This window comes from Ahaetulla prasina, chromosome 18 (genome assembly GCF_028640845.1).
Source record: "Ahaetulla prasina isolate Xishuangbanna chromosome 18, ASM2864084v1, whole genome shotgun sequence".
NCBI classification, from domain to species: Eukaryota; Metazoa; Chordata; class Lepidosauria; order Squamata; family Colubridae; genus Ahaetulla; species Ahaetulla prasina.
In genome coordinates this window covers 4685661-4711929 of record NC_080556.1, presented here as the reverse complement: position 1 = coordinate 4711929, position 26269 = coordinate 4685661, and the positions used below count along the sequence as shown (strand labels likewise).

Sequence of the window (26269 nt, the reverse complement as noted above, 5' to 3'; positions counted from 1 at the left end):
ATTATTATTATTATTAGGGATTCGAACCGCTGAACGGCCGACCTTTCGATCGACAAACTCAGCGTCTTAGACACTGAGCCACCGTGTCTCAAATCTTAGGCGCCCACAAAAGAAAGAAATATTAGTCAGAATCCACAGAAATTTGCCAAACGGAAGAAGCTGGCTTCCTCCCTGCTCAAGCCCTAAGCTTTATTTTCGCTAGGAAGAGAAGCAGCACGGCTTGGATAGTATTCCCTCATTCATTTACTCACCCGGGCTTGGAGACAATTTCCCGTAAAACCCGCACAGCATCATCGTTGCTCATGTTCTCAAAGTTTACCTCATTCACCTGCAACATATCAGTGTATGGATCAGCAAGGACGCGGCCCAAACCTTCCCCAATGCTATTTTTTTTCAGGTTACACTGCCCATCATCCTCACGAATGCTGGCTGGCTGGCTGGTTGGTGGGGGCCTTATATGGAAACAGCCCTTCAAAATTTAAATGAGAAAGCGGGCATGCCAAGGGAGGAAAATGAGGCCCGGTTTAAGAAGTCACCTCTGCCGCCACCTTCTCAGTGGTGCGTTTCAATTTTTTTTTTACTACCGGTTCTGTGGGTGTGGCTTGGTGGGCGTGGCGTGGCTTGGTGGGCGTAGCAGGGGAAGGATACTGCAAAATCCCCATTCCGTCAGAGGTGAAATGTGAAATTTGTTACTGCCAGTTCTGTGGGTGTGGCTTGGGGGGGGGGGGTTTAATGTGACTGGGTGGGTGTGGCCAACTTTTTTTTTCTTACTTTTAAAAGCATTTTTTCTACAACCTCTTCAGCAGAAGAGGTTGTAAAAAAATGCTTTTAAAAGCCTCTGATGATCAGGCAACTCAGCTGAGATCGCCAGAGGAGCCTTTTAAAAGCATTTTTTTAACAGTCTCTTCGGCCGAAGAGCTTGTAGAAAAAATGCTTTGAAAGGGTTCTGACGATCCCAGCTGAGCCATGCGATCATCAGAGGCTTTTTTTTTAACTTTTAAAAGCATTTTTTCGGGGGGCCCCAAAAAAATGCTTTTAAAAGTAAAAAAAAAATCTGTTGATCACGCGGCTCAGCTGGGCATGCGAGGGGAAGGGGGGGCAGGGATTTTTGCTACTGGTTCTCCAAACCACCCACTGCCATCGCTACCGGATCAAGCGATCCGGTCCGAACCAGGAACATTTCACCCCTGCATTCTGTCCCAATCAGCTGGGACCTGGGAGGCAGAGAATAGATGGGGGCGGGGCCAGTCAGAACTTTTACTACCGGTTCTCCGAACTACTCAAAATTTCCGCTACCGGTTCTCCAGAACCGGTCAGAACCTGCTGAAACCCACCTCTGCACCTTCTCAACCAACCTGTAAAAGCATGTCGCCTGGCTCGATCCGTCCATCCGCCGCCACTGCCCCGCCCTTCATGATGGAGCCAATGTAAATGCCGCCATCGCCCCTGTCGTTGCTTTGTCCTACGATACTGATGCCCAGAAAATTGTATTTTTCTGACGTCAGGAAAGAGAACAAAAATATAGTACACAAAGAGTGTTAAAAGCAGATTTTCTGTCAGGCCTGGAAGACATCTTTTGCATTGGGCCTTCAAGCCTGCCACATTTAGTGCTGTGGGAAACTGGGAGGGGGGATTGTATGGAGCAGGGGCAATATGTAGTCATAATGACATTCCTTTCTCAGAGTCAAGGACATCTTGCCCTGCAGCTGGAGGGCTAGAACTGGGAGGCATCTTCAGTTGGGACAGTGCTGGGATTGGACCATATGATGGACATGTGGGAGCTGGGCAGGGACCTGGACTTTCCTTTGGGTGGGGAAAACCTGGAAGCTTTCCGATTTGGGTTTTCCCCGATGTGCCAATATGACATCTCTAATCAAATGGAACTTTGAGGAACTTCAAGCCTCAGAGTTTTCTTTCATTGGGGGTGTTACTTGGAACCCTGACATTTTCCCTGTGTGACCTCCAAACCAGAGCGAAAGGCGGCAGTTGCCCAATGCGGATTTGACACCGATCGTAATATAATTTTTCGCGTTCTCAAGATTTCAGTGCCCACGAATCTTGCCCAGTGGGGCTTACCCATGTTGAGGGTGACGGTGATGATGTTGAGGGACATGGTGGAATCGGTGATGCTGCTGAAGGAGGAAGACTGGAAGACAGAAGAAGAGAGAGAGAAAGAGAGTCAAGATGGCAAAGCTTCCAATTCTTGGCGGCCAGAGTTCAGCTGCAAAACACCCCAGGTTGTCTGGGAGTGCCTGCCATTCACCAGCGGCGAGTACCTGCTGCTCGTCACAAGTTTATTTATTTATGTATTTTGTATTTCTGAATACGCCTATCTCCCTCAAAGAGGGGCTCTGGGCAGTGTGCGATATAATATAACTGATAAATATGACGACGTATCAAAAATCAACATTAGAAATTAAACATTTAAATTGGGGTTAAAAATTTGCAAAATTATTGAACGATTCAACATCAAAACAAGGGGGCGGGGGGGAGCCTAAGATGGCCATTTAGTGTTGGATTATTACAGGCGAGGTGGGGCTCCCCAAGGGATGAACCAGCCCCAGAGTTGTAAGGTCCTCTGGGGCCCCCATACAAGACCACAAAGCCACGGTTGGACCCCTCTGTAGAAGGACAAGAGACTGATGGCTTCAAATGAGGAAGAGGAGGAACCAGATGCCACAGTGCTTTCTGTAAGGCCATAAAAAAACCTGTTGAATTGTTCTATAACAGGGGTCTCCGACCTTAGTAACTTTAAGGTTTGTGGACTTCAACTCCCAGAGTTCCTCAGCCAGCAAACCAAAGCTGGCTGAGGAACTCTGGGAGTTGAAGTCCAACAAACCTTAACGTTACTAAGGTCGGAGACCCCTGTTCTATAATTTTGCAATTTTTAACCCCAATTTAATGTTTTAATTTCTAATGTTGATTTTTATACGCTATCTTTGCCACCACTCGCTGAAGCCATCTCTGACCTACGTCAGAGACCATCACCCAAGCTGGGAATGTCAGCCTGATCCAAAGAAGAGGAACCGCTGGGACATTTTCAACCTAGACTTGACAAGCGCTGCAATCCCAGCCTCTCACCCGGTCGATCTGTCGCATTTTCTGTTTCCGTCGCCTGCGCTTGTGCTTCCGAATCAGACGGGATGACGTGCTCTGCTCCGTCGAGCTACTCAGCCTGGAGGGAGAAGAAAAGAGGGCCGGATTTGAGAAAGCAGAGCACAGCTCAGCCGCTTCGGTTCTTGGATGGTTGGTGCTTCTGGGCCGCGGGAGGAAGAATGGATAGAGAGAGAGAGAGCAAAGGAGGGAGGGAGAGAGGGAGGGAGAGAGGGAGGGAGAGAGAGAGGGAGGGAGTGGGAGAGAAAGAGAGAGAGAGAAAGAGAGAATATGGAGGAATATGGATTAGCTCCAAATCATTAATTTAATTCAATTCTGTTTGGCTTCAACAGGCGGGTCAGACTGGAACTAATCCAACCACCTCCCATAAACTGAAGAATTGATGATCAGTTGTTGTTGTTGTTTTTTTACTAAAGTTAGGAAAGAATTTTATGTGTCAAGAGCAAGCCCTATTTACAGATTTAATATTCCAAGGCTTTAGCAGTTCTTTTTCGCCCAATATTGTTGTTTCTTTCACCAAGGAGAAACAATTGGATCAGATCTACTCTCGTCCTGAGACTGAATTACCTAGTGGAAAAATAACTCCCAGGTCTTCACGTTATAAATCCGCTGAATGGAGTCACTTGGAATCTTACATCCAAAAATACTGAAGTGGGCCGATTTGATTTTCCAAACTGTTCTGGAGAGAAAGTGAGATTTTGCACTCACAAAAGTCTTTCTCCAGAATCAAATCCGTTAAGAGGCAATTTGACTCCATTTCAAATTTCAGTTCAGCCTGGGAAATGGATTCAGAAGTTCTACTGAATTGGTGCTGGAGTTCTGCATGATCCTAAGGAGACAAATACTGCACCAAAACAAATAAGGGGAGACAAAAGTCAAGGAAACTCAGGACTACTGTTGGCCTCTTTCCAATTTCGGCCTCTTTCCTTACAGTCCCAGGCGAGAACTCTTCACATGCCTAGAAGCACCCTGCCCAAGCCTCTGGTGAATTAAAAAAAAAAAGACAGAGTTCGCAGCCCTTATCCAAACTTGAACCTGATACATTGAAGATAACAGGAAGGAAACATGAATGAAAAGGACAGAGACACACAAGAGAGATCAAGAAGAAGAAGGAAGGGAAGGAAGGAAGGAAGAGGAGAGGGAGGGAGGGAGGGAGAGAAGGAGAGGGAGGAAGGAAAGAATAATGGGAAGGAAGGAAGGAAGGAAAAAGAAAGAAAGAGAAGGGGAAGGAGGGAGGAAGGAAAGAATAATGAGAGGGAGGGAAGGGAGGAAGAGAAAAAGAAGGGGAGGAAGGAAAGAATAATGGGAAAGAAGGAAGGAAGGAAAGAGAAAGAGCAGGGGAGGGAGGGAGGGAGGAAGGAAGGAAGGGGAGGGAGGGAGGAAGGAAAGAAAGAATAATGGGAAAGAAGGAAGGAAGGAAAAAGAAAGAGAAGGGGAGGAAGGAAAGAATAATGGGAAAGAAGGAAGGAAGGAAAGAGAGAGAGCAGGGGAGGGAGGGAGGGAGGAAGGGGAAGGAAGGAGAGGGCAGGAGGGAGGAAGGAAAGAATAATGGGAAAGAAGGAAGGAAGGAAAAAAAAGAGAAGGGGAGGAAGGAAAGAATAATGGGAAAGAAGGAAGGAAGGAAAGAGAAAGAGCAGGGGAGGGAGGGAGGGAGGAGGAGGAAGGGAGGGAGGGAGGGATGGAGGAAAGAATAATGGGAAAGAAGGAAGAAAGGAAAGAGAAAGAAGGGGAGGGAGGGAGGGAAGGAAGGAACGGAGGGAGGGAGGAAGGAAAGTCCAATACTCACATCCAAGCGGAACCGCAACGTTGCTCCCTATTTTAACGGGACAAGCTTTGAACCCCCACCCCACCCACCCCCAACTGGCACAACAGGCCTCCCCAATACCGACTGCAAATGCCCCTTTCGCAGCAGTGGACAAAAGTCTCCTTGTCTCCCCCGCCGAGCGCAGCCCCTCCTTATTCGCTCCCCTCCTTCCCGGAACATCTCATGGTCTTATGAAAATCACCTTTGTGAATACGGGAGAACATACCTGGAGACATTCCATTCTCTTGCTCTGCCTGGCTGCCTGGCGCGGCGTTTTTTGCACACGCCAGAAAGGAAACCTGCTATGCTCGCGGCTTCTGAGTTTTGGGGGGGTTCGGGTGTAAAAGAGGGAGGGGTTTTGTTTTTATTTTTCCGTTCGTTTATTTATGCAACGTATTTACCATCCGTCTCACCTGGAGGCGACTCTAGGCGGCTTATCATCATTAAAAAAAATAATAGTAATTAAAACCTAATTGCTGGAAACGCAAACAAGTACAAGGTACCTACTTCCATATATGGTGGCTTTGCCCAGAAGTCAAAAATTTTTTGGATTAAAATACAAAAATGGCTAAAAGAAATCACACACTGTAATATAGAATTGAAACCTGAACTGTTTCTTCTGGGGATTATTAAAGGAAATTAGCCTAAAAGGATTAAATATTTGATTATTCACATAACCAGAGCAGCAAGAATTGTACTTGCACAAGCCTGGAAAATTTCTTCTATACCAACAGACTGCAATAATCCGGAAAATTTTCGAATGCAGAAATGGACAAACTTACCTTAGAATTAAATAATAAGGAAGACTCGGAATACAATTTAACTTGGGAAAATTGGTATCGATGGATAGAAATTAAAAATAAGGAATGTATAGAATAAAATAAGATACAAAATGTGTTTAAATCTGTTGATTAAGTAGGAATATTTGGGAACAGACGTACAAAGTTAAGAATTATGTACTGTCAGAATGACGTTGAGTTGTACAATTATTATGGATGTGCTTTTGTTATAGATGTATTTTGACTTGTATTTTAGGATTTTAAATGTTAATAAAGGTTAAAAATTAAAAAAATAAAGACAGACTAAAAGGATAATATTAAATTTAGTGCTGGATTCATTTTGGGTATAAGGCGAGTGGCCTGATGGACCCAGTCACAGCAGCCCATGATGTCCGTCTGAAATGGCCAGTCCTAAACAGAACAGCACAGATGATGGGAGCTACAACCGAACGTAGGAGGACAAGGCAAGGCAAGGCACACATAGGCAGTCTGCGAGAGGTTTGATTTCACAACCACAGATGTGAAAAGCCTCTCTAGATTGCAGCAAACCAGAGCCAAACCTCAGCCAGTGGGGCGACGCTGTGACAAAATAGGCCAATGCGGTTCCCAGCACTAGTCATAGACTTACAGTAGCTCTCAAAATGGAAGAAATGATGGTTCCCTGTTAGGAGTAGAATAAGAATAACAGTCGGAAGGGACCTTGGAGGTCTTCCAGTCCAACCCCCTGCTTAGGCAGGAAACCCTACACCCACTTCAGACAAATGGTTGTCCAACCTCTTCTTAAAAACTTCCAGTGTTGGAGCATTCACAACTTCTGGAGGCAAGTTGTTTCACGGATTAATTGTTCTCACTGTCAGGAAATTTCTCCTTAGTTCTAAGTTGCTTCTCTCCTTGATCAGTTTCCACCCATTGCTTCTTGTCCTGCCTTCAGGTGCTTTGGAGAATAGGTGGACTCCCTCTTCTTTGGGGCAGCCCCTGAGATTTTGGAAGACTGCTATCATGTCTCCCCTAGTCCTCCTTTTCATTAGTACTGTGTTCTGTTCTGGGTGCTGTGAATTCTAGCTTCCATGGCAAACAGTGAGGGATTAGGTATTCTATTTTTTTTTTTGGAGCCCAATATCTAGTGGACATTCAATTGTTTAGTACTGACCTAAAGGGAAGGTGTGCTCTGAAGCAGAGGTTGGTTAGCCACTGCTAGGGGTTCCCACATTCAGCAGCAGGGGAAACCAATCTGGATCAGAGTCCCACCAGCTCAGACGCCATGTGGACAAAGCAACCCCCTGTAGCATCTTCAAAAGGCTTGGAGTTTCAGCTGCCATCAGCCTCAGCAAGCTAACTCAATGGCAACTGTGCTCCAAAGTATTTATAGGACCCACCATCGCCCAGGTGGAGGGGTGGGCTGCTGGGGGTTCGCAGGGGTTTGGGCGAACCTCCAGCTAAGATTCTGTGCAGTTCGGAGAACCCCCTAAATCCCACTTCTGTCTGGCCCCGCCCACTCCACCCCACCCCTCCCAGGAGTCCCCACGCGGCCCGTTTTGGATGCAGGTAAGTGCAGGGCACGCGTGGAGGTTCGGGGAGGGTGAAAAATGGGCTTACTGGAAGTTCAGGAAGGCCATTTTCGCTCTCCCGGAGTCTCGAGGAAAGCCTCTGGAGCCAGGGAGGGAAAAAACACCACCACCCCCGCCATGATACAGGATGCCGACTGGCCACGCCCACCATGGCCACGTCCACCCAGCAACCGGGCAGAGAACCCCTTGCTAACATTTTTGAAGCCCCACCCCTGCTCAGGTGAGGTCTGAGAAACGCTCCTGAAAAGCGTGGTGGGGGAGGCTAAGGACTTCCTTACCTGCTGGTGTTTTCTTCATTGTCCGAGTCTACAAAGCTGCTGGATTCAAGCTCGCTACTCATCACGGTTGAGGAGCTGTCATAACCGGGCGGTGGCTCCCAGAGTCGGTCAAGTTTTGGGTGTCCATTGATGCGAGAGACTGCAGAGATCAAAACAGACGGAGGCAAAGGAAGCAGAGGATGGACAACGTAAATAACCCTTGCAGAAAGGAAGTTAGAAAAGACAACCACCAATCCTCAATTTACAGCCATTCGTTTAGTGACTCAAACGGCGACTTGTGATCAGCTTCGCACTCACGGCTCTTGCGGGCCTCCCCATGGTCATGTGATCAAAATTTGGATGCTTGGCAACTGAGATGATGGCAGGGTCCCGGGGTTCATGTGATCCCCTTTCGTAAGAAGCCAGGTTCACTTAACAGCCACCTTGCTAACTTAACGAATGCAGTGACTCGCGTAGCAGCCGTGGGAAGAAAAGCCATCAAATGGGGCAAAACTCACTTAGCAACATAAATGTTGGGGTCAATGGTGGCCGTAGGTCGAGGATTACCCTGTTTCCCCCAAAATAAGACCCAACCAGAAAATAACTCCTAGCATGATTTTTCAAGATGCTCGTAATATAAGCCCTACTTCAAAAATAAGGCCCAGTTAAGATTGTCAGCCAGATGGAGGCATTTAGTACCGTATTTTCCCCAAAATAAGACCTAACCAGAAAATAAGCCCTAATGTGTCTTTTGGAGCAAAAATTAATATAAGACCCGGTCTCATTTTTGTGGAAATATGGTACCTGTTTTTAATTATTTGATTTGTACTGGGGTTTTTTCCCTTCTCTAGTGAGCATTCAAGGCACCTAACATGTTTTGTCACAATCTAAATGAATATCAACCGTTAACATTCTGTAATAATAGTTCAGACATAAATTCTTTTTCTGTAGGTCTTGGGAGACTTTTGTTAGTACCTTCTTTCCCGCAGGATAATTGAGACAGCTGGAGAACATGTGGCAAAGAACACAGCAGAACAATTGCAAAGAAAAAGAGTCCCCTGGAGTTGGTTGCTATTAGTTGATCTGGTAAGCAAGTTCGGACATCTTTTTATTTCCCGGAATCTCTGCCAAACTGAACTTACGGACTGGAAGGGTGGGAAAATATCTCTTATAGATTAGCAGGATGGGCAGCTTAGCCCACGACAGATTCCTCATTTTTTTTCTAGGTGGGTCGTTTCCCACAGAGAAAGAGAGAGAAAAATATATCGGTGTCCGTTCCCACGTAGTAGAGAATTAATGGCCCACACACATTGCTTGCTCACACCGTCTATTTCTAGAAGGAGGAAAGAGAAAGGAAAAAGGGAAGGGGTGAATCTGCAGCCAGACTCTGAAGAATAGGCTGGATTTTCTGTGTTTCTATTTGGTCACCGCTGTGTGATTGCTACCGGTAGATGCTCAAAACTGAAAAAGACCCTGAAATCCCCACGTTACCAGAAAGGTTGGTGAAGATGATGAAGTAGCAGAGATGGCAAAATTAACTTAGGGAAAAATCCAGAATGCAGCTGCGCGGGTGATTGAGGGAGCACCACGTTGCTCCCGGGTAACACCACTCCTGCGCAGTCTGCACTGGCTACCTGTGGTCTTTCGGGTGCGCTTCAAGGTTTTGGTTACCACCTTTAAAGCGCTCCATGGCTTAGGGCCCGGGTACTTACGGGACCGCCTGCTGTTACCCTATGCCTCCCATCGACCCGTACGCTCCCACAGAGAGGGACTTCTCAGGGTGCCGTCTGCCAAGCAATGCCGGCTGGCGGCCCCCAGGGGAAGGGCCTTCTCTGTTGGAGCACCTACTCTCTGGAACGACCTTCCCCCCGGTTTGCGCCAAATATCTGACCTTCGGACCTTTCGCCGGGAATTAAAAACTCACTTATTCATTCAAGCGGGACTGGACTGATTTTTTAGACTTTTTAAATTTCTAAATTTTAATTTTAAATTTTTAATCTTTTGTAATTTTATATGGGGTATTTTAGGTTCGTCAATTTGACGGTTTTAATTCGGCCACCATTGAATAAGTATTTTAAATTGATTTTTAACTTTGTATATTTATTGTTTTTTATCTTGGCTGTACACCGCCCTGAGTCCTTCGGGAGAAGGGCGGTATAAAAGTTTAATTAATAAATAAATAAATAAATAAATAAACAACTACAGTTTATGGCAACTCCTTACGGGACTAACAAAGCCCCTAAAACAGTGATGTCTAACCTGTTTGCTGTCGCGTGCTAAAAGCGGGGGGAGGTTTGGGGACGTCGCAGGTGCGTGTGCCCACACCCATAATTCAGTGCCTCTCTGCACATGTGCGCACGACACACACACACACACCCCATGCCCCGTTTTGGGCCTAGCAGGCCTCCCTGAAGCCTCCAGAGGCCGGAAATGGCCCGTTTCCCAACTTCCGGTGGGTGTGGCAGGCCTGTTTTTCACCCTCCCCAGGTTCCAGAGGCTTTCTTTCTCACGCGTGCCATAGGTTTGCCATCATGGCCCTAAAATGAACGATAGCTACATATTTTGCGGCAGGGAGTCCCGCACAAATTAATCGTGCACCAATCCCGAGGGAAGTCTTGCCAGCTGCTCGTCTTTAGCCACCTCTCAGTTGGTTTTCTAGGACTGAACTAACATATATTGTGATTAAGACACCAGGATTGGAAAAGCCAGACGCAATCAGTTGGCCCACCCCTCATCCAAATAACCAATATTTGCAGCAGAGGTGGGATTCACATAATTTAACAATCGGTTCACCCAGCACTGAGCGCATGCGTCTTTCGCGCGCCTTCGCGCGCCCAGCCTCAAAAACGTGCCTAAATAGGACAGCATAGAACCGTGGCGGGTGGGCGAGCCGACCTGCAATTTCCGCTACCGGTTCGTCCGAACCGCTTCGAACCGGCTGAATATCAGTTCTGATGTACAGTGATGTACAGGAGGCGGAGCTTCTAGGCAGCGTTTGATTGGTTCCAAAGGCTTCAAACAGCACCATCCTAGCCCAGCACAGTGCTTCCTGCTGCAGCCAGATCTGAGAGCAACATGGCAGTGGAGGAGGGTCTCGTGTGTCCCTTCTTGCCTGTCCTGCAGTGGCTGACCATGGCCCAAGCATGCTGAAATCCCAGCAATGACCATCGCGGAAGCTCCACTCCCCACCCTTGGAAATCTATTGAACCCACCTTCAAAACACCTTATTTTATGCCCGGGTAAGTTTCTTTGAGAGAAATAAGGGATTATTATTGTGTCTTTCTCCAGCCTAGGGATGATCAAACTGTACGCCCAGCAGTTCAAGCATTATGGCAAAGTATACGTGGAGTTGGCATTTTTCCCCCCGCCACAGGATCAGGAAGCGCTTTTTCCTTCCTCTCTTCTCATGGGACCAAAGCTACTGCCAAGCACCAGATCCTGCCAAATGCACACTCTGGTGCAAATACCGTTTTTTCCTCTGCTGCATTCTTACACACCCCGACTCCTTGCATTCCCAACAAGACGAACTATCATGTAGCCATCACTCTCAGCAATTCCCAAAGTCTGTAATTTTTTTTAAAAAGAGGATTATTATTTTTTTTTTTTAAAAAGCCTCTTTCATATATAAAAACCGGTAGGGCTTCTTTCAAAACCAGTTGCTGATTATAATCTAGAAGGGAGCGATGTCAGAAGCACTAGGAGTTCAGAATTTGCGACTGGTGACCAGTTTTCACATACAATATATGACCGTTGGAGCATTTCCATGGTCACACGATCAAAATTTGGCTGCTTGATCCCACGATTCAGTTAAGAACGGCAGTGATTCGCTTAACAACTGTGGCAAAAAAGGTCATAAAATGGGGCAAAACCAGGGGTGAAATCCAACAGGTTCTGGAGAACCAGTAACAGAAGTTTTGAGCAGTTCGGAAAACCGGCAAATACCACCTTTGGCTGGTCCCAGAAATGGGGTGGGAATGGGGATTTTGCAGTATCCTTCCCCCAGGAGTGGGGAGGGAATGGGGATTTTGCAGTATCCTTCCCCCAGGAGTGGGGAGGGAATGGAGATTTTGCAGTATCCTTCCCCCAGGAGTGGGGAGGGAATGGGGATTTTGCAGTATCCTTCCCCCAGGAGTGGGGAGGGAATGGGGATTTTGCAGTATCCTTCTCCCAGGAGTGGGGAGGGAATGGGCAGGAGTGGGGAGGGAATGGGGATTTTGCAGTATCCTTCCCCCAGGAGTGGGGAGGGAATGGGCAGGAGTGGGGAGGGAATGGGGATTTTGCAGTATCCTTCCCTCAGGAGTGGGGAGGGAATGGGGATTTTGCAGTATCCTTCCCCCAGGAGTGGGGAGGGAATGGGCAGGAGTGGGGAGGGAATGGGGATTTTGCAGTATCCTTCTCCCAGGAGTGGGGAGGGAATGGGCAGGAGTGGGGAGGGAATGGGGATTTTGCAGTATCCTTCCCCCAGGAGTGGGGAGGGAATGGGCAGGAGTGGGGAGGGAATGGGGATTTTGCAGTATTCTTCACCCAGGAGTGGGGAAAGAATGGGCAGGAGTGGGGAGGGAATGGGGATTTTGCAGTATCCTTCCCCCAGGAGTGGGGAGGGAATGGGCAGGAGTGGGGAGGGAATGGGGATTTTGCAGTATCCTTCCCCCAGGAGTGGGGAGGGAATGGGCAGGAGTGGGGAGGGAATGGGGATTTTGCAGTATTCTTCACCCAGGAGTGGGAAAGAATGGGCAGGAGTGGGGAGGGAATGAAGAGTTTGCAGTATCCTTCACCCAGGAGTGGGGAGGGAATGAAGATTTTGCAGTATCCTTCACCCAGGAGTGGGGAGGGAATGAAGATTTTGCAGTATCCTTCACCCAGGAGTGGGGAGGGAATGGGCAGGAGTGGGGAGGGAATGGGGATTTTGCAGTATCCTTCCCCCAGGAGTGGGGAGGGAATGGGCAGGAGTGGGGAGGGAATGGGGATTTTGCAGTATTCTTCACCCAGGAGTGGGGAGGGAATGAAGAGTTTGCAGTATCCTTCACCCAGGAGTGGGGAGGGAATGGGCAGGAGTGGGGAGGGAATGGGGATTTTGCAGTATCCTTCTCCCAGGAGTGGGGAGGGAATGGGGATTTTGCAGTATCCTTTCCCTGCCACGCCCACCAAGCCACACCACGCCCACCAAGCCACACTCACAAAACCGGTAGTAAAAAAAAATTGAATTTCACCTCCGGGCAAAATTTATTTAATCTCTGCCTTGCTTAGCAATGGAAATGTGGACTCAGTTGTGGTTATAAGTGGAGGACTACCTGCGGTGAGAAAAGGAAGGTACACTGTCGATCCCAAGGGAGGAAATCAAATTATTTTCTGTGTTGTTGTTTTTTTTTAAAAAAGCCCACCACACTTATACAAAAAATTGACTTAATCCCCAACCCTAGTAAAAATCAAAGAGTTTAGATTTAAGCACACATCATCCCCATAAGCTGCTGCCCGATTAGGCAGAGCTACAGTCAAATGTTTTTTGTTTTTGAGGATTTTGCTGGTGCAGAGAATAAAAAGACTCGCTGCGCTCCTAATTTCACTTGTAAACCCTCTGCAACGGGGCTCTGCGTCTCGTCGCTTCTCAGTTGCAAATTCAAAAAGCGTCACCTGCAGACTGCTAGTGCCTAGGTGCCATTAGCTAGGTAAGTAGAACCCACCCCTGTATCAGACAGTCCAATCCACCACGTTGCCCTTCGTGGAAAAATCGAGTGGGGTAAAATGATGAGAGTGACATTTGACACCCACCCACCCCCATCCGCGTCCGGAGTTCTGAACAAAACTCAGATTCTTAATTACCTCTCTAATTGGAGCTTTTTCTCTTTCGTGCTTCTCTTTAGGAAACACGAGAGGCGGGGTTGGCAGCTACAAAGAACCCTCAGTTCATAATGAGGATTCCAAATAGACCCTCCTAAACTTCCAATTAAGTATTCTGCTTTTCCCTTTTTAATCGGAATTGGTCAATTGTCTCAACCTTGCATGGCGTTTATTGTTTCAAACCAGGGCGAGGGACTCGTCCCCTCGCTCCTGCTGTGGCAGCAGGCGTATTGCTTCCCATTAAAGTAAAATAAAACCAGCAAACTCGCAGACAGAGGCTCCCTTAATGAGACCCCAAACAGGGATAAAAGCAGATTTTGGCACATAAGGAAAATACAGCCCATTTCTGGCTTGTTTCCATGTACCCCCCACACTCCCTGTCAGTGCAATTATTCCTCAGCAGAAAAGGACTCGTCCCCTCCTGCAGGCTTGTGTTAGGATCTGTGTGCCCAAGACTGAGGCTGGCATTACAGAAGAAAGCTGCTGCCTACTGCTTCACAGATGGCCCGGCTCCCCTCCGAAGAAGGAAAAGGGTGAAGAAGAGGACGTGAAGACAACTGGAGAGGGCATCGTTCAGAAGAGAGCTGTTTCTCTGACCGGCTTCTGACCTGACCAGCATTCTCACAAAAGGCAAGTAAAAAGTGATACGCTCACGGCGATACAGGCAAACCAGCCAAAATGAACTACAAGGTACTAGAGAGAGGTTCATATCCTACCATTCGTGGGTAAGGCTGGAAGAAGTCCTATAAAATCCCCTCTAAATCTTGAGGGAATGTTTGGAACACCAAAATACACCCCCCACACTTCCAGGAAAGTGGGAATCCTAAACGGAATGTCATTACAGTACGGAATCACAGATTTGGAAGGGACCTTGGAGGTCTTCTAGTCCAGGGGTCGGCAACCTTAAACCCTCAAACAGCCACAAAGGTCCTAACTGGAAGCCCTCCATTCAATTCTGGAGCTGACCGGAAGTCCAGTTCCCCCACCATAGAGTCTTCTCCTAGCACGGTGTCCTTTTTCCTCTGCCGACTGGAAGTCGGTTCCCCCACCATAGAGTCTCCTCCTAGCGCAGCGTCCTTTTTCCTCTACCTGTCCTAACCGAAAGCCCTTATCAATTGTGGAGCTGATCAGCGACAAGGAGCCGCAGCAAAGGGATGAGTCACATGCGGCTCCAGAGCCCCGGGTTGCCAACTCCTGTTCTAGTCCAACCCCGTGCCCAGGCACCACTTCAGACAAATGGTTGTCCAACATAAAAACTTCCAGTGTTGGAGCCTTCACAACTTCTGGAGTTGTTCCACGGATTAATTGTTCTAACTGTCAGGAAACTTCTCCTTAGTTCTAGGTTGCTTCTCTCCTTGATTAGTTTCCATCCATTATTCCTTGTCTGGCCTTCTGGTGCTTTGGAGAATAGCTTGACTCCCTCTTCTTTGGGGCATCCCCTGAGATATTGGAACACTGCTAAGACATCTTCTAGTTCCTAAAAAGGCCATTAGCCATTAGCCTGGGAAGTTAAACCAATACCTGGGATAAAACAAGCAGGAAGCTACTTCCACCTTCTTGCCAAGAAAACAACACCAAACGGTCCATGAAGTCACCAGGAGTTAAACTCAAAAGGAGATTCTGCATTTTTAAAAACGATTTAGATAGAACCTCTTTCTATATGAACTTGCATGCTCATTCAGCACACACGGGGAATGTTTGCTTTTAGTCATTACATGCCTGTGGATACTGTAGCATTGAGTGTGTGCTGATGCTGCCCCAGACCTTTGCAACAGGCACCTTAAAAGCTTTTCTGATTATTTCTTTTCTCTGTAACTCCTCCTAACGATGTGTTTTAGGCTCCCGGCTAGCCTCCGAAATGCAGGCCAATCCAAGGCAATCAGAGGCAAAGGAAAAGAGCTCACTTACCATCTTCATGGCCTTCGCGGTTCCTCCGCCGGTGACGATCCCGCCGGTGGCTGACGACGGACTCGGTTCCAGTTTCGTTGTCCAGCCCATCTCGGCTGCTTGAGGCATTTGGGCTGGGGAAGAGGAAGAAGAGAGGGCAATCAAATGCGGCGCGTGCTCTTAAGGCAAGCTCTATCACCGTGATGGCGAATCACACAGAACCATGTTGCCTGGCACGTGTGGAATTGCCAGTTCCTCTTCCAGGTTTATTTATTTATTTATTTATTTATTTTTCGTATTTTTATACCGCCCTATCTCCCTAGGGACTCAGGGCGGTTAACAACCAAATAAAAATATACATATAAATACAGATAAAAACATCCATTAAAAAACTTATTATAATTGGCCGAATAATTAAAATGATGATAATAAAAATAGTAAAATCCCCATTAAAACCAATTCGAATTTAAAATCTAGTCCAGTCCTGCGCAAATAAATAGATGTGTCTTAAGCTCGCGGCGAAAGGTTCGGAGGTCCGGAAGTTGACGAAGTCCTGGTTTCTGGCGCACATGCGTGTGCGACGATGAGCTGATCTTTTTGCGTGCAGCAGTACCAGAAACTGGAAGAGCTGGTCTTCCATTTTCCTGCATGAACATGCGCGCCAGCCAGATGATCATGCGTGCCAGAAACCCGGAAGACTAGTTGACCGGTGCGCATGTGCCGGAAACCAGAAGTTCATTTTTGGGGGGGCGCATGCGCCCTGGGCAGCTCCTCTTCCGGGTTGCTGTCCAGACGAGCACGCCTGCACTCCGATTCGCCATCACTGCTCTCTATCATTTATATGGAACCTGTTAATAAATCTTCATTATTATAACCTCACCAAAGTCTTATGACACATTTTAATAAAATGTGTTCGCTTGAAAAGGCGCCACGGATTGCTTCTGATTAATAAATCTTCCACTATTAAACCCATTATAAATTGTGGACATGCTTCAAGGCCAGGAATATATCAAGAAGACTATATGAAGAAGACGAATACTCAAGGAAAAGAAACAATGACATAAAATGGAAAAGTATTTATTTTAAGAAAAGCAAGTCCCTGGCTTAATTGGAGGCGAATACACTGTTGCAGCTTTATGGGATGTATCAGCTTTTTGCTTTTAAAATATAACAACAACAGAGTTGGAAGGGACCTTGGAGGCCTTCTAGTCCAACCCCCTGCCCAGGCAGGAAACCCTACATCATCTCAGACAGATGGTTATCCAACATTTTCTTAAAAATTTCCAGTGTTGGAGCATTCACAACTTCTGCAGGCAAGTCGTTCCACTTATTAATTGTTCTAACTGTCAGGAAATTTCTCCTCAGTTCTAAGTTGCTTCTTTCCTTGATCAGTTTCCACCCATTGCTTCTTGTTCTACCCTCAGGTGCTTTGGAGAACAGCCCGACTCCCTCTTCTTTGTGGCAGCCCCTGAGATATTGGAACACTGCTATCGTGTCTCCCCTAGTCCTTCTTTTCATTAAACTAGACATGCCCAGTTCCTGCAACCGTTCTTCATATGTTTTCGCCTCCAGTCCCCTAATCATCTTTGTTGCTCTTCTCTGCACTCTTTCTAGAGTCTCAGCATCTTTTTTACATCGTGGCGACCAAAACTGAATGCAATATTCCAAGTGTGGCCTTACCAAGGCATTATAAAGTGGCACTAACACTTCACATGATCTTGATTCTATCCCTCTGTTTATGCAGCCCAGAACTGTGTTGGCTTTTTTAGCAGCAGCTAATACATATGTTGTATCTTTTTTTAAAAAAAAAGCAGATTCATAGATTGTTTCTATTTGGTTAGCATACAAGGCTCAAAGAACTGAAAAAAAAAATGCTTTAAATTCCCTTTGGTTACAAGGTGGCATCTTTTGTTATTTTTCACCTGCTCATTTAATCCCAAACTCTATGAGGTCTGATAAACGAAGTGGAAGCTCCGTTAATCCGCTGGATTAAGTTTGGAGAGCGGAGAAATGTTATTTTTCTTGGGTCTTTTTAACTGCTATCGTTCGGCTGGGGGTTCACACAATGCATTCAGCACTGCGCACTGGTGAACGGGGTGGATAGGCTCAAAAATGCGAGTCTTCAAGTTGTTCATGTATGTGTTAAAGATAAAGGTTCCCCTCGCACATACGTGCTAGTCGTTTCTGACTCTAGGGGGCGGTGCTCATCTCCGTATCAAAGCCAGAGAGCCAGCGCTGTCCGAAGACGTCTCCGTGGTCATGTGGCCGGTATGACTCAATGCCAAAGGCGCATGGAACGCCGTCACCTTCCCACCAAAGATGGTCCCTATTTTTCTACTTGCATTTTTTACATGCTTTCAAACTGCTAGGTTGGCAGAAGCTGGGACAAGTCACGGGAGCTCACCCCGTTACGCGGCAGCACTAGGGATTCGAACCGCTGAACTGCCGACCTTTCGATTGACAAGCTCAGCGTCTTAGCCACTGTGTATTGGCGAAACTAAAAAAAAAAACATTTTCTCTGACCATGCAAGGGAACAGCCAGGAGAGGGCAGAAACATCAATGCAAAAGAAGGAAGCAGGCTGGCTGAAGCAATCAATCTCCCTGTCACTAACTGTTCTAGGCGGGAATGCTACACGCAGGGTGTGACCCATTCCCAGGACGGGGAGGTGGGTGGGTGGGTGAGGGAACAAAGTAAAAAGATTGTCCTGGACGCAGAATTCCTGATTTTATCAGCTTTAAGTGTCGTACTCTTTGTTTTATTATTATTATCGCCGTTATTTTTAACTTTCTGATTCACCCTTGGTTAGGATATCCCACTCAGTACGAGCCAAACTCTTCTCTTTTTTAGAAACTGTTTTATAAGAATGTTTGAAATAGGAACAAGAAACCCGTAACCCCTCCAGATGTTGGGCTGCTACAAAACAGGATAGTCCTTTACTTGCAACCATTCGTTTAGTGACATTCGAAGTGCAATGGCACTGAAAAAGGTCACCTGAGATGGATTTTTCATATTTATGACCCAGTGGTGAAGTCCAATTTTTTTTTTTTACTACCGGTCCTGTAGCTTGGTGGGCATGGCTTGGTGGGTGTGGCAGGGGAAGAATACTGCAAAATCTCCATTCCCACCCCACTCCAGGATAAAGGATACAGCAAAATCTCTCCTTCCCTCTCTATTCCTGGGAGAAGGATATTGCAAAGTCTCCATTCCCACCCCACTCTGGGGCCAGCCAGAGGTGGTATTTGCCGGTTCTCTGAACTACTCAAAATTTCCGCTAGCGGTTCGCCCAAACCTGTCAGAACCTGCTGGATTTCACCCCTGTTATGACCGCTGCAACATCTCCATGTTCACGTGATCAAAATTCAGACCCTTTGGCAACTGGCATGTACTTATGACGGTTTTAGCGTCACGAGAGCATGTGATCACCATTTGTAAACTTCCCATCTGGCTTCTGACAAGCGAAGTCAATGCGGGGGGGGGGGGAGCCAGATTCGTTTCATGACAACATGATTCACTTAACAACTGCAGTGATTCACTTAACGTGGCAAAAAAAGGTCATAAAAGCTAAACCTTGGGCCGGTTTAGCTCTGCCTGGTAAGGCCTGTTATTAAGAACACAAAGCCTGCAATTACTGCAGGTTCGAGCCCGGCCCAAGGTTGACTCAGCCTTCCATCCTTTATAAGGTAGGTAAAATGAGGACCCAGATTGTTGGGGGGGCAATAAGTTGACTTTGTAAATATATACAAATAGAATGAGACTATTGCCCTATACATTGTAAGCCGCCCTGAGTCTTCGGAGAAGGGCGGGGTATAAATGTAAACAAAAAAAAAAAAAATGGAGTAAAACTCCCCTAACAACTGCTTTGCTTAGCAGCAGAAACTTTGGGCTCGATTGCAATCGTAAGTCGAGGACCGTCTATATCTGCAGGGACACAAGTCCACTGACTTTTTGAAAAAGATGTTAGTTAAAGACATGTTTCTAAAATATATGTAGGCCTGAACTTACAACAGTTCATTTAGTGACCGTTCAAAGTTACAACCGCACTGGAAAAAGTGACCTATGACCGTTTTTCACACTTACAACCTTTGTAACATCCTCATGATCACGTAATCAAAATTCAGATGCTTGGCGACCGGTTCATACTTATGACGGTCACAGAGTCCCAGGGTCACACGATCCCCTTTTGGAACCTTCTGGCAAGCGAAGTCAAGGGGGGGGGGGGAGAAACCGGATTTGCTTAACAACCGTGTGACTAAGTTATCAACTGCAGTGATTCGCTTAACAGCGGTGGCAAGGGAGGTCGTAAAATGGGGCAAAGCTCGCTTAAGAACTGTCTCGCTTAACAACAGAAACGTTGGGCTCAATTGTGGTCGCAAGTCGAGGATTATTTGTACCCCATTAATACATTATTTCTTAAAACCTGTTTTCCACCAGCCCTGTTTTTTCACTAATTTAGCATGACAATTATAACGAACATTCTGAATAGAGGGAAAATACTTTGTCGATGTAGAGAGTTGCTGAGTCAAAGTTGCCAGCGTTTTTTTCACAATAGGGACAAACCAAAACTTGCACCACAGTGGATATTAACATCTAAACCCGCGTTATGTGACGCCTGTCATTAAAGGCAATTAATCCCTGCTCGCTTCTCGCTATCTGATGACTTGCGACAACGCCACCTTCTCCTCTCACCAAGGCTGTCAAAGTAGCACCCGAGTAGGAAACATTCTTCTCCGTGGGAAAAAAAATGACGCTTTGCACAAAGCAATCCTAGCATCCTATTTATCAATCCTATTTACTAAGACTGTATTACAGGGGTGAATCCAGCAGGTTCTGGACAACCGGTAGCGGAAATTTTGAGTAGTTCGGAGAACTGGCAAATACCACCTTCTGGCTGGTTCCAGAGTGGGGTGGGAATGGAGATTTTGCAGTATCCTTTCCCTGCCATGCCCACCAAGCCAAGCCACGTCCGCCAAGCCATGCCATGCCAAGCCACGCCCACGGAACCAGTAGTAAAAAAATCTGAATTTACTATTCTTCTTCTCATCCTTCCTATTACCTATCTCCTTCTACTTATGACTATAACCTTGTTGCTTGTATCTTTATGATTTATATTGTTTTATTTAGTTTCCTAGTATGATTTTGATTGCTTATTTAGTATCCAAGGACTATCAATAAGCATGGCATCTTGTGAGTCTTGACGAATGTATCTTCTCTTTTTATGTACACTGAGAGCATATGCACTAAAGACAAATTCCTTGTGTGTCCACTCACACTTGGCCAATAAAGAATCCTATCCTATCCTATCCTATCCCATCCCATCCCATCCCATCCCATCCCATCCCATCCCATCCCTATCCTCCACCTATCCTATCCTATCCTATCCTATCCTATCCTATCCCATCCCATCCCATCCCATCCCTATCCTCCACCTATCCTATCCTATCCTATCCTGTCCTGTCCTGTCTTATCCTATCCCATCCCATCCCATCCTATCCTAACCCATCCCACCCCTATCCTCCTCCTATCCTATCCTATCCTATCCTATCCCATCCCATCCCATCCTATCCTAACCCATCCCACCCCACCCCATCCCATCCCACCCCTATCCTCCTCCTATCCCATCCCATCCCATCCCATCCCATCCCAACCCATCCCATCCCATCCTATCCTATTTCTATTGAGATCAGCAAAGAGTGGACAGCTTGAGGCTTTCCAGCTTTTGCTGGATTGCAGTTTCCACCTTATCTGACCATTGGCCATTCCAGCTGCTGAAAGTGGAGAGATCCCCCCCCCCATTTTTCGCAGATTCCCCCCCATTTTTCCATTTTTTTTTTAAATTCTGGAAAACGCCCATGTTAAAATCGCATGCAGCAGAATGAGTGTGGTGTGTTGAAATGTTTAAATCGAACCATACTGAAAGGAAGGGGGGCGAGAGTCTCCGATGCCTCCGGTTCGCTCCAGGGGAGGAGGAAGATCGGTGTGGCTTTCGGCGCACTGCGATCCGCCATCCGAATGGGAGCTCTCGGCCAGGACCAGCTGCAAGACAAGGAGGTGAATTAAATGAGGACGTCAGGACGAGGATACGCAACTTTCCGTCCTCAATGTTGTGGAGGAGGGTGCCTTGATAACCATCATCCTGACTTCTGAAAACAACCACCTTGAGCGGCTTGCTTGACCGAAAAAGGACTATTGCCCATCTGACCCTGTATTGATACTAAACAATTATACTTGGGGGAAATCCAAACTTTTTTTTAACTGCAGGATATGCAAACAGAAGCCAACAGAACCCCTCTTTGAGGGATGTCCTTGAATATGGAATGTTATTATGACTAACTTTCTACCGCTCCAACAACAACCCCCTCCCAACTTCCCCAGCTAAAATATGTGGCAGTTAAGAAGCAAAAAAAAAAAAAAAATTGCCTTCCAAAACTGACAGTCCATGGGCCAGATCTGGCCCGCGATGTGGTCGGATCCGGCCCGTGCGTGCGGCCATCCTGGAAACTGTAAGGGTCCAGCCCACCCCATCCCGGCATGCGTGTGTGCGCATAGGAGCTGGTGAGCGCACGGGCGCACAGGCCTGATCTGGGGTGGATCACCTGCACCAGCATCTCTGGCCTTTCACGCAGAGGTGGGTTTCAGCATGTTCTGACCAGTTCTGGAGAACCGGTAGCGGAAATTTTGAGTAGTTCGGAGAACCGGTAGTAAAAATTCTGACTGGCCCCGCCTCTGTCTATCCTCTGCCTCCTGAGTCCCAGCTGATCGGGAAGAAATGGGGATTTTGCAGTAACCTTCCCCTGCCACACCCACCAAGCCATGCCACGCCCACCAAGCCACAACCACAGAACCGGTAATAAAAATTTTTGAAACTCACACTGCTTTCGTGTGTGTGTGTGTGTGTGTGTGTGTGATATGCCCAATCAGCCATGGCCACCCCAGCCACGCCCCTCCCCTCCTGACCCCAGGAAGGCAACCGCAATGCTGATCCGGCCCTCGAGTTTTGAAATCGCGTTTTGACACCCCTGCTCTAGGCACGAGAAGCAGGATTGTATTCAGAGCTATCCTGGGCCTCAGCTCATGTCTGTTTACCTTCCAACCTGAGAGAGATCTTACACTAACAGATTTTTCTTCCCTTTCTTTCCACGCTCGTACTAGAATGAGGTTCAGCGCAAAATAGCTGTGTGTTTCTCATCTCAGCGAAGCCCGCCTTTCGAAAGAATTACCCCGGGGGGGAAATGCTAAAAGAATACCAAAGGCAAAACCCAGCCAGTGACAGAAGGCACCAAATTGCTATTCCCCGAGCTGATCTGCAGGGGAAATGTTCTTCGGAAAGAAAATGTCAGAGAGGTGGACTGACAGAATGGCGGGGCGGAAAATACCAGGGGACCATCTACCCCTCTGGCATCATTTTTGCTGATGAAAAGGTTTGCATGAATTAAAAGGAGGCGGGAGGGGGGGAGAAATCAAAGAAAAATGCAAATGTTACATGTGTTTTTTTCCCCCCCCTTCCCTGTTAGGTTACTAACAGGAAAATGCTTCCCCGAGAGGGAGTGAGAATTCAGCGTAGGTGGGTTTTTTTGAGGTGGGCGTGAATGACGTCTTCATTAAAAGACTAACAAGACAAGTGAGCGCAGAGAAGAAGAAAAAATATTCTAGGGCTGGAGGGAAAAACACATAGATCGGAGCAGTTCACGTTAGCGAGCCAAGTTCTACAACGCACCCTTTAAAAAAATCTATTTTTTTGTTGTTCTAAAAATATGCTGTAATGTGGGTAGGTAATGTCTTTTAAAAGATCTGAAGACCTGCCAATTCTAATTTCTAAAGGGACAAGAAACAAACAAACAACAACCCAAAGGCTTAATACTTTACTGGACAAATTGAGAATTTAAAGCTAAGGCATTAGGTAACTTTGCCCATTGCAGCCATGTTAAAAAGGACAAAGCCCAGGGGTGAAATGCTACCGCCTCGCATCGGTTCAGGCGAACCGGTAGCAGCGGTGGGTGGTTTGGAGAACCGGTAGCGGGGGCAGCACGAGGCTCCGCCCACCCACCCGGACGCTGTTAAAACCAGGAAGTAACCTCTTTTTTTATCCTCTGTGCATGCGCAGAAGGGTTTGCGCCAGGGGTGAAATGTAAAATTTGGTTCTGTGGGCGTGGCTTTGGGGGGGTAATGTGACTGGGTGGGCGTGGCCAACTTTTTTTTTTTTAACTTTTAAAGCATTTTTTTCTACAACCTCTTCGGCCGAAGAGATTGTTAAAAAATGCTTTTAAAAGCCGGTGATGATCAGGCAACTCAGCTGGGATCGCCAGAGGAAAAAATGCTTTTAAAGAGCTCTGATGATCCCAGCTGAACCGCGCGATCATCAGAGGCTTTTTTTTTTACTTTTAAAAGTATTTTTTTTGGCCGAAGAAAAAATGCTTTTAAAAGTAAAAAAAAAACAACAACCTCTGATGATTGCGCAGCTCAGCTGGGCATGCGGGGGGGGGCAAGGTTTTGCTACTGGTTTTCCGAACCACCCGCCGCCATCGCTACCAGATCGGGCGATCCGGTCCAAACCGGGAACATTTCATCCTTGGTTTGAGCATGCGCAGAGGGTCCAAGCGTGCACACGCCGCGCACGTGGCACGTGTGCCCTTCCAAAACGGTAGGGAAGGTAAGTAGATTTCACCCCTGGCAAAGCCTATAAAACACAATATGAGAGCTTGCATGGATTTTAATCATATAAAGAACACTGGGTGCTTTTATTTTTACAACAAAGTAATTATTTAAGATAAATCTGGATTTAGATCTAAACTTAAAAGATCGGAAACCTTGGTTTGAAGCTGACCAGGAAGGCTGTAGAAGACATGATCAGTTCCAAGGGACAATTCTCTATAGAAGAGGCCACTATGCTAAAGTACACGTTTCCTTCTATACAGAAAAAGCCATTGTTACTCCATGATGGATTGCTTGGCAACCATTTTTTCCACCCATCCCTCTGCCTGGCTGGTTTTTTTAGAACAATCTTAAGGCTGAACAGATTTTATCCGTTTGTCTGAATTAGTAGCAGACCTGGGAAAGAACCATGCATGAGAAAAAAAGAGAATCATACCACCGAGGCTTACCGGGGGTGGGGGTGGGGGGAGTACCACCCTGCATGGCGGGATGCGGTTATTGGGAGAGGGGAAAAAGCATGACATCATCTTCGGCCAATCAGGAACCAGTGCCAAAGCGGCAAATCAGGTGGGGTTTTCCCAAAGGTTGGGGGGGGAGGAAAAATGACATCCCGTTATTGCAGCCGATGAAACAGAAAATTGCCTACAATGGCCAACCCACTGTGCGCAACCTGTGTCAGCCGGCACGCCGCCCCAAGACAGACAAGGGGCGTTTTGGCAAACAAAGTCAACCTCAGCAGGGTGGCCAAGCATGGTTTTTCAGCCGAAAAATGGAGGCGGCTTTCAAAAGAGGGGGATTCAAAATCGCCAACTATTGAAGGCAATTAGCGATGAATTTGCAGAACGGGCTGCGGACGGGAGGCTAAGAACAGGAATGGAAGAATTCATAATCAAACCAAAAGGAGCTCGGAAACCCGTAAGATACTTGAACCTCAGAGCTGTGGCTGGGGAAAGAGCCAAGTCTTGCAACCTCTCGTGTTTTTTCTTCTTCTTCCGGAGATATATATGAAATGCACGCAAGACCTGGCAAGTGACGGGTCCCATTTTGCAAAGACACCCCCCCTCCCCGCTCCAACCGTGTCTTTTGCCCGCGTCAATGATCTGGCAGAAGTGACTCCACGTACCCAGGACACGACACGTCCGTTGAAACATGGGAGTTTGGCGTTGTCATCCGAGATCTCTTCCTTCACCACCCTGGGAGAAAAGAAAGGGGAAAAAAAAAAAGGAAACATCAAATCTTTCCATTGGATGATAAACCTGACAAAACCTAGGTATAAAAGGTGACACGGGAGCGCACAAAGGAACAGCTGACACCTAAATATCGGCATCGTTCAGGTGCAAAAATCCTCAAAACGAGCACTTCACACACCAAGGTCAAGCCAGCGAGCCAAAGTTTCAGATTCCAAGACAGGAAAAAGGAGCAATGCCCGCTCCCATAAATGGGAGGGGCAAAAAATGTTAGAAGGGGTGGGGGAAAATAATCAAGAAATAAACCACATGCTTTGAGAAAAGTTAAGCATCAACTCGTCACTGCTAGGAAATGCCCTGTTCTTAATGATGCCCCTTGCCAGGGAGTGCACCAGCTCAGTGGGAAGCATAGATCGACAGCAGGGGTCTCCAACCTTGGCCACTTTAAGACTTGTGGACTTCAACTCCCAGAATTCCTCAGCCAGGCTGAGGAATTCTGGGAGTTGAAGTCCACAAGTCTTAAAGTGGCCGAGGCCTTAAGGGCGGAGCAAGCAGATGAAACTGTTCCCACCTCCAACCCACAACAACCCCATTTCAAGTAACCGCACTTTTGCCAGCTATATAAACACAGCTTTTAAAAGGGCCATTGCTCAGCAATAAAATATTCAGCAGTTCCGTGGATTCAGAGAAGAGCTTCATCTCAAACGCACAACTACTACCCGGCAGTTGATAATTATTCCCAGTTGCCGCGAGAGCATCTTTTCAGAGACGTTTAAGGCTCATCATCAGGATAAAATCCGAACTTTGCTTTTCAAACTATCTCAAAATTATCTTTCGTTTTCACCACAGAGCCAAGAAGTATATAGGATTAAATATAATCCAGAAAGCAAGAATTCGACGATTTGGAGCGTATTTTTCTGAAGTCTCAGTGGACGGAGGCGAAGAAACCGAGGAAACGACATTCCTCCTGTTTTATTTTTATCGCATAACCCTTTTCCAAGTTTTCCTTCTCCCCTGCTACCTTTTCTGATCTGTTATTCCCCTGCCACCTCCTCCAAACTTTTATTTTGCCAATTTTCAATCAGTGCTTCTCTACATATGAATGCATGCACGCAGTCTGAGCCACAAAGCATTCCCTTCTGCAATCCATTTGTTGTTGTTAGTTGCAAAGTCGTGTCCGACCC

At 46.9% G+C, this 26269-nt stretch overlaps 1 protein-coding gene across 2 annotated transcripts in view; it reads right to left on the bottom strand.

Annotated features, from left to right (window-relative positions):
• Positions 1-26269, bottom strand: part of DVL1 (dishevelled segment polarity protein 1) — an 82631-nt gene that overhangs the window by 20300 nt on the left and 36062 nt on the right. For both annotated transcript variants that reach the window (XM_058161465.1, XM_058161466.1), the window contains exons 2-9: positions 25022-25091; positions 21161-21282; positions 15269-15381; positions 7544-7682; positions 3082-3175; positions 2077-2146; positions 1356-1495; positions 252-328 (exon numbers count right to left, since the gene is read on the bottom strand). In XM_058161465.1, the coding sequence (XP_058017448.1) occupies positions 252-328; positions 1356-1495; positions 2077-2146; positions 3082-3175; positions 7544-7682; positions 15269-15381; positions 21161-21282; positions 25022-25091 (825 nt within the window). The remainder of the gene's footprint in view (positions 1-251; positions 329-1355; positions 1496-2076; positions 2147-3081; positions 3176-7543; positions 7683-15268; positions 15382-21160; positions 21283-25021; positions 25092-26269) is intronic.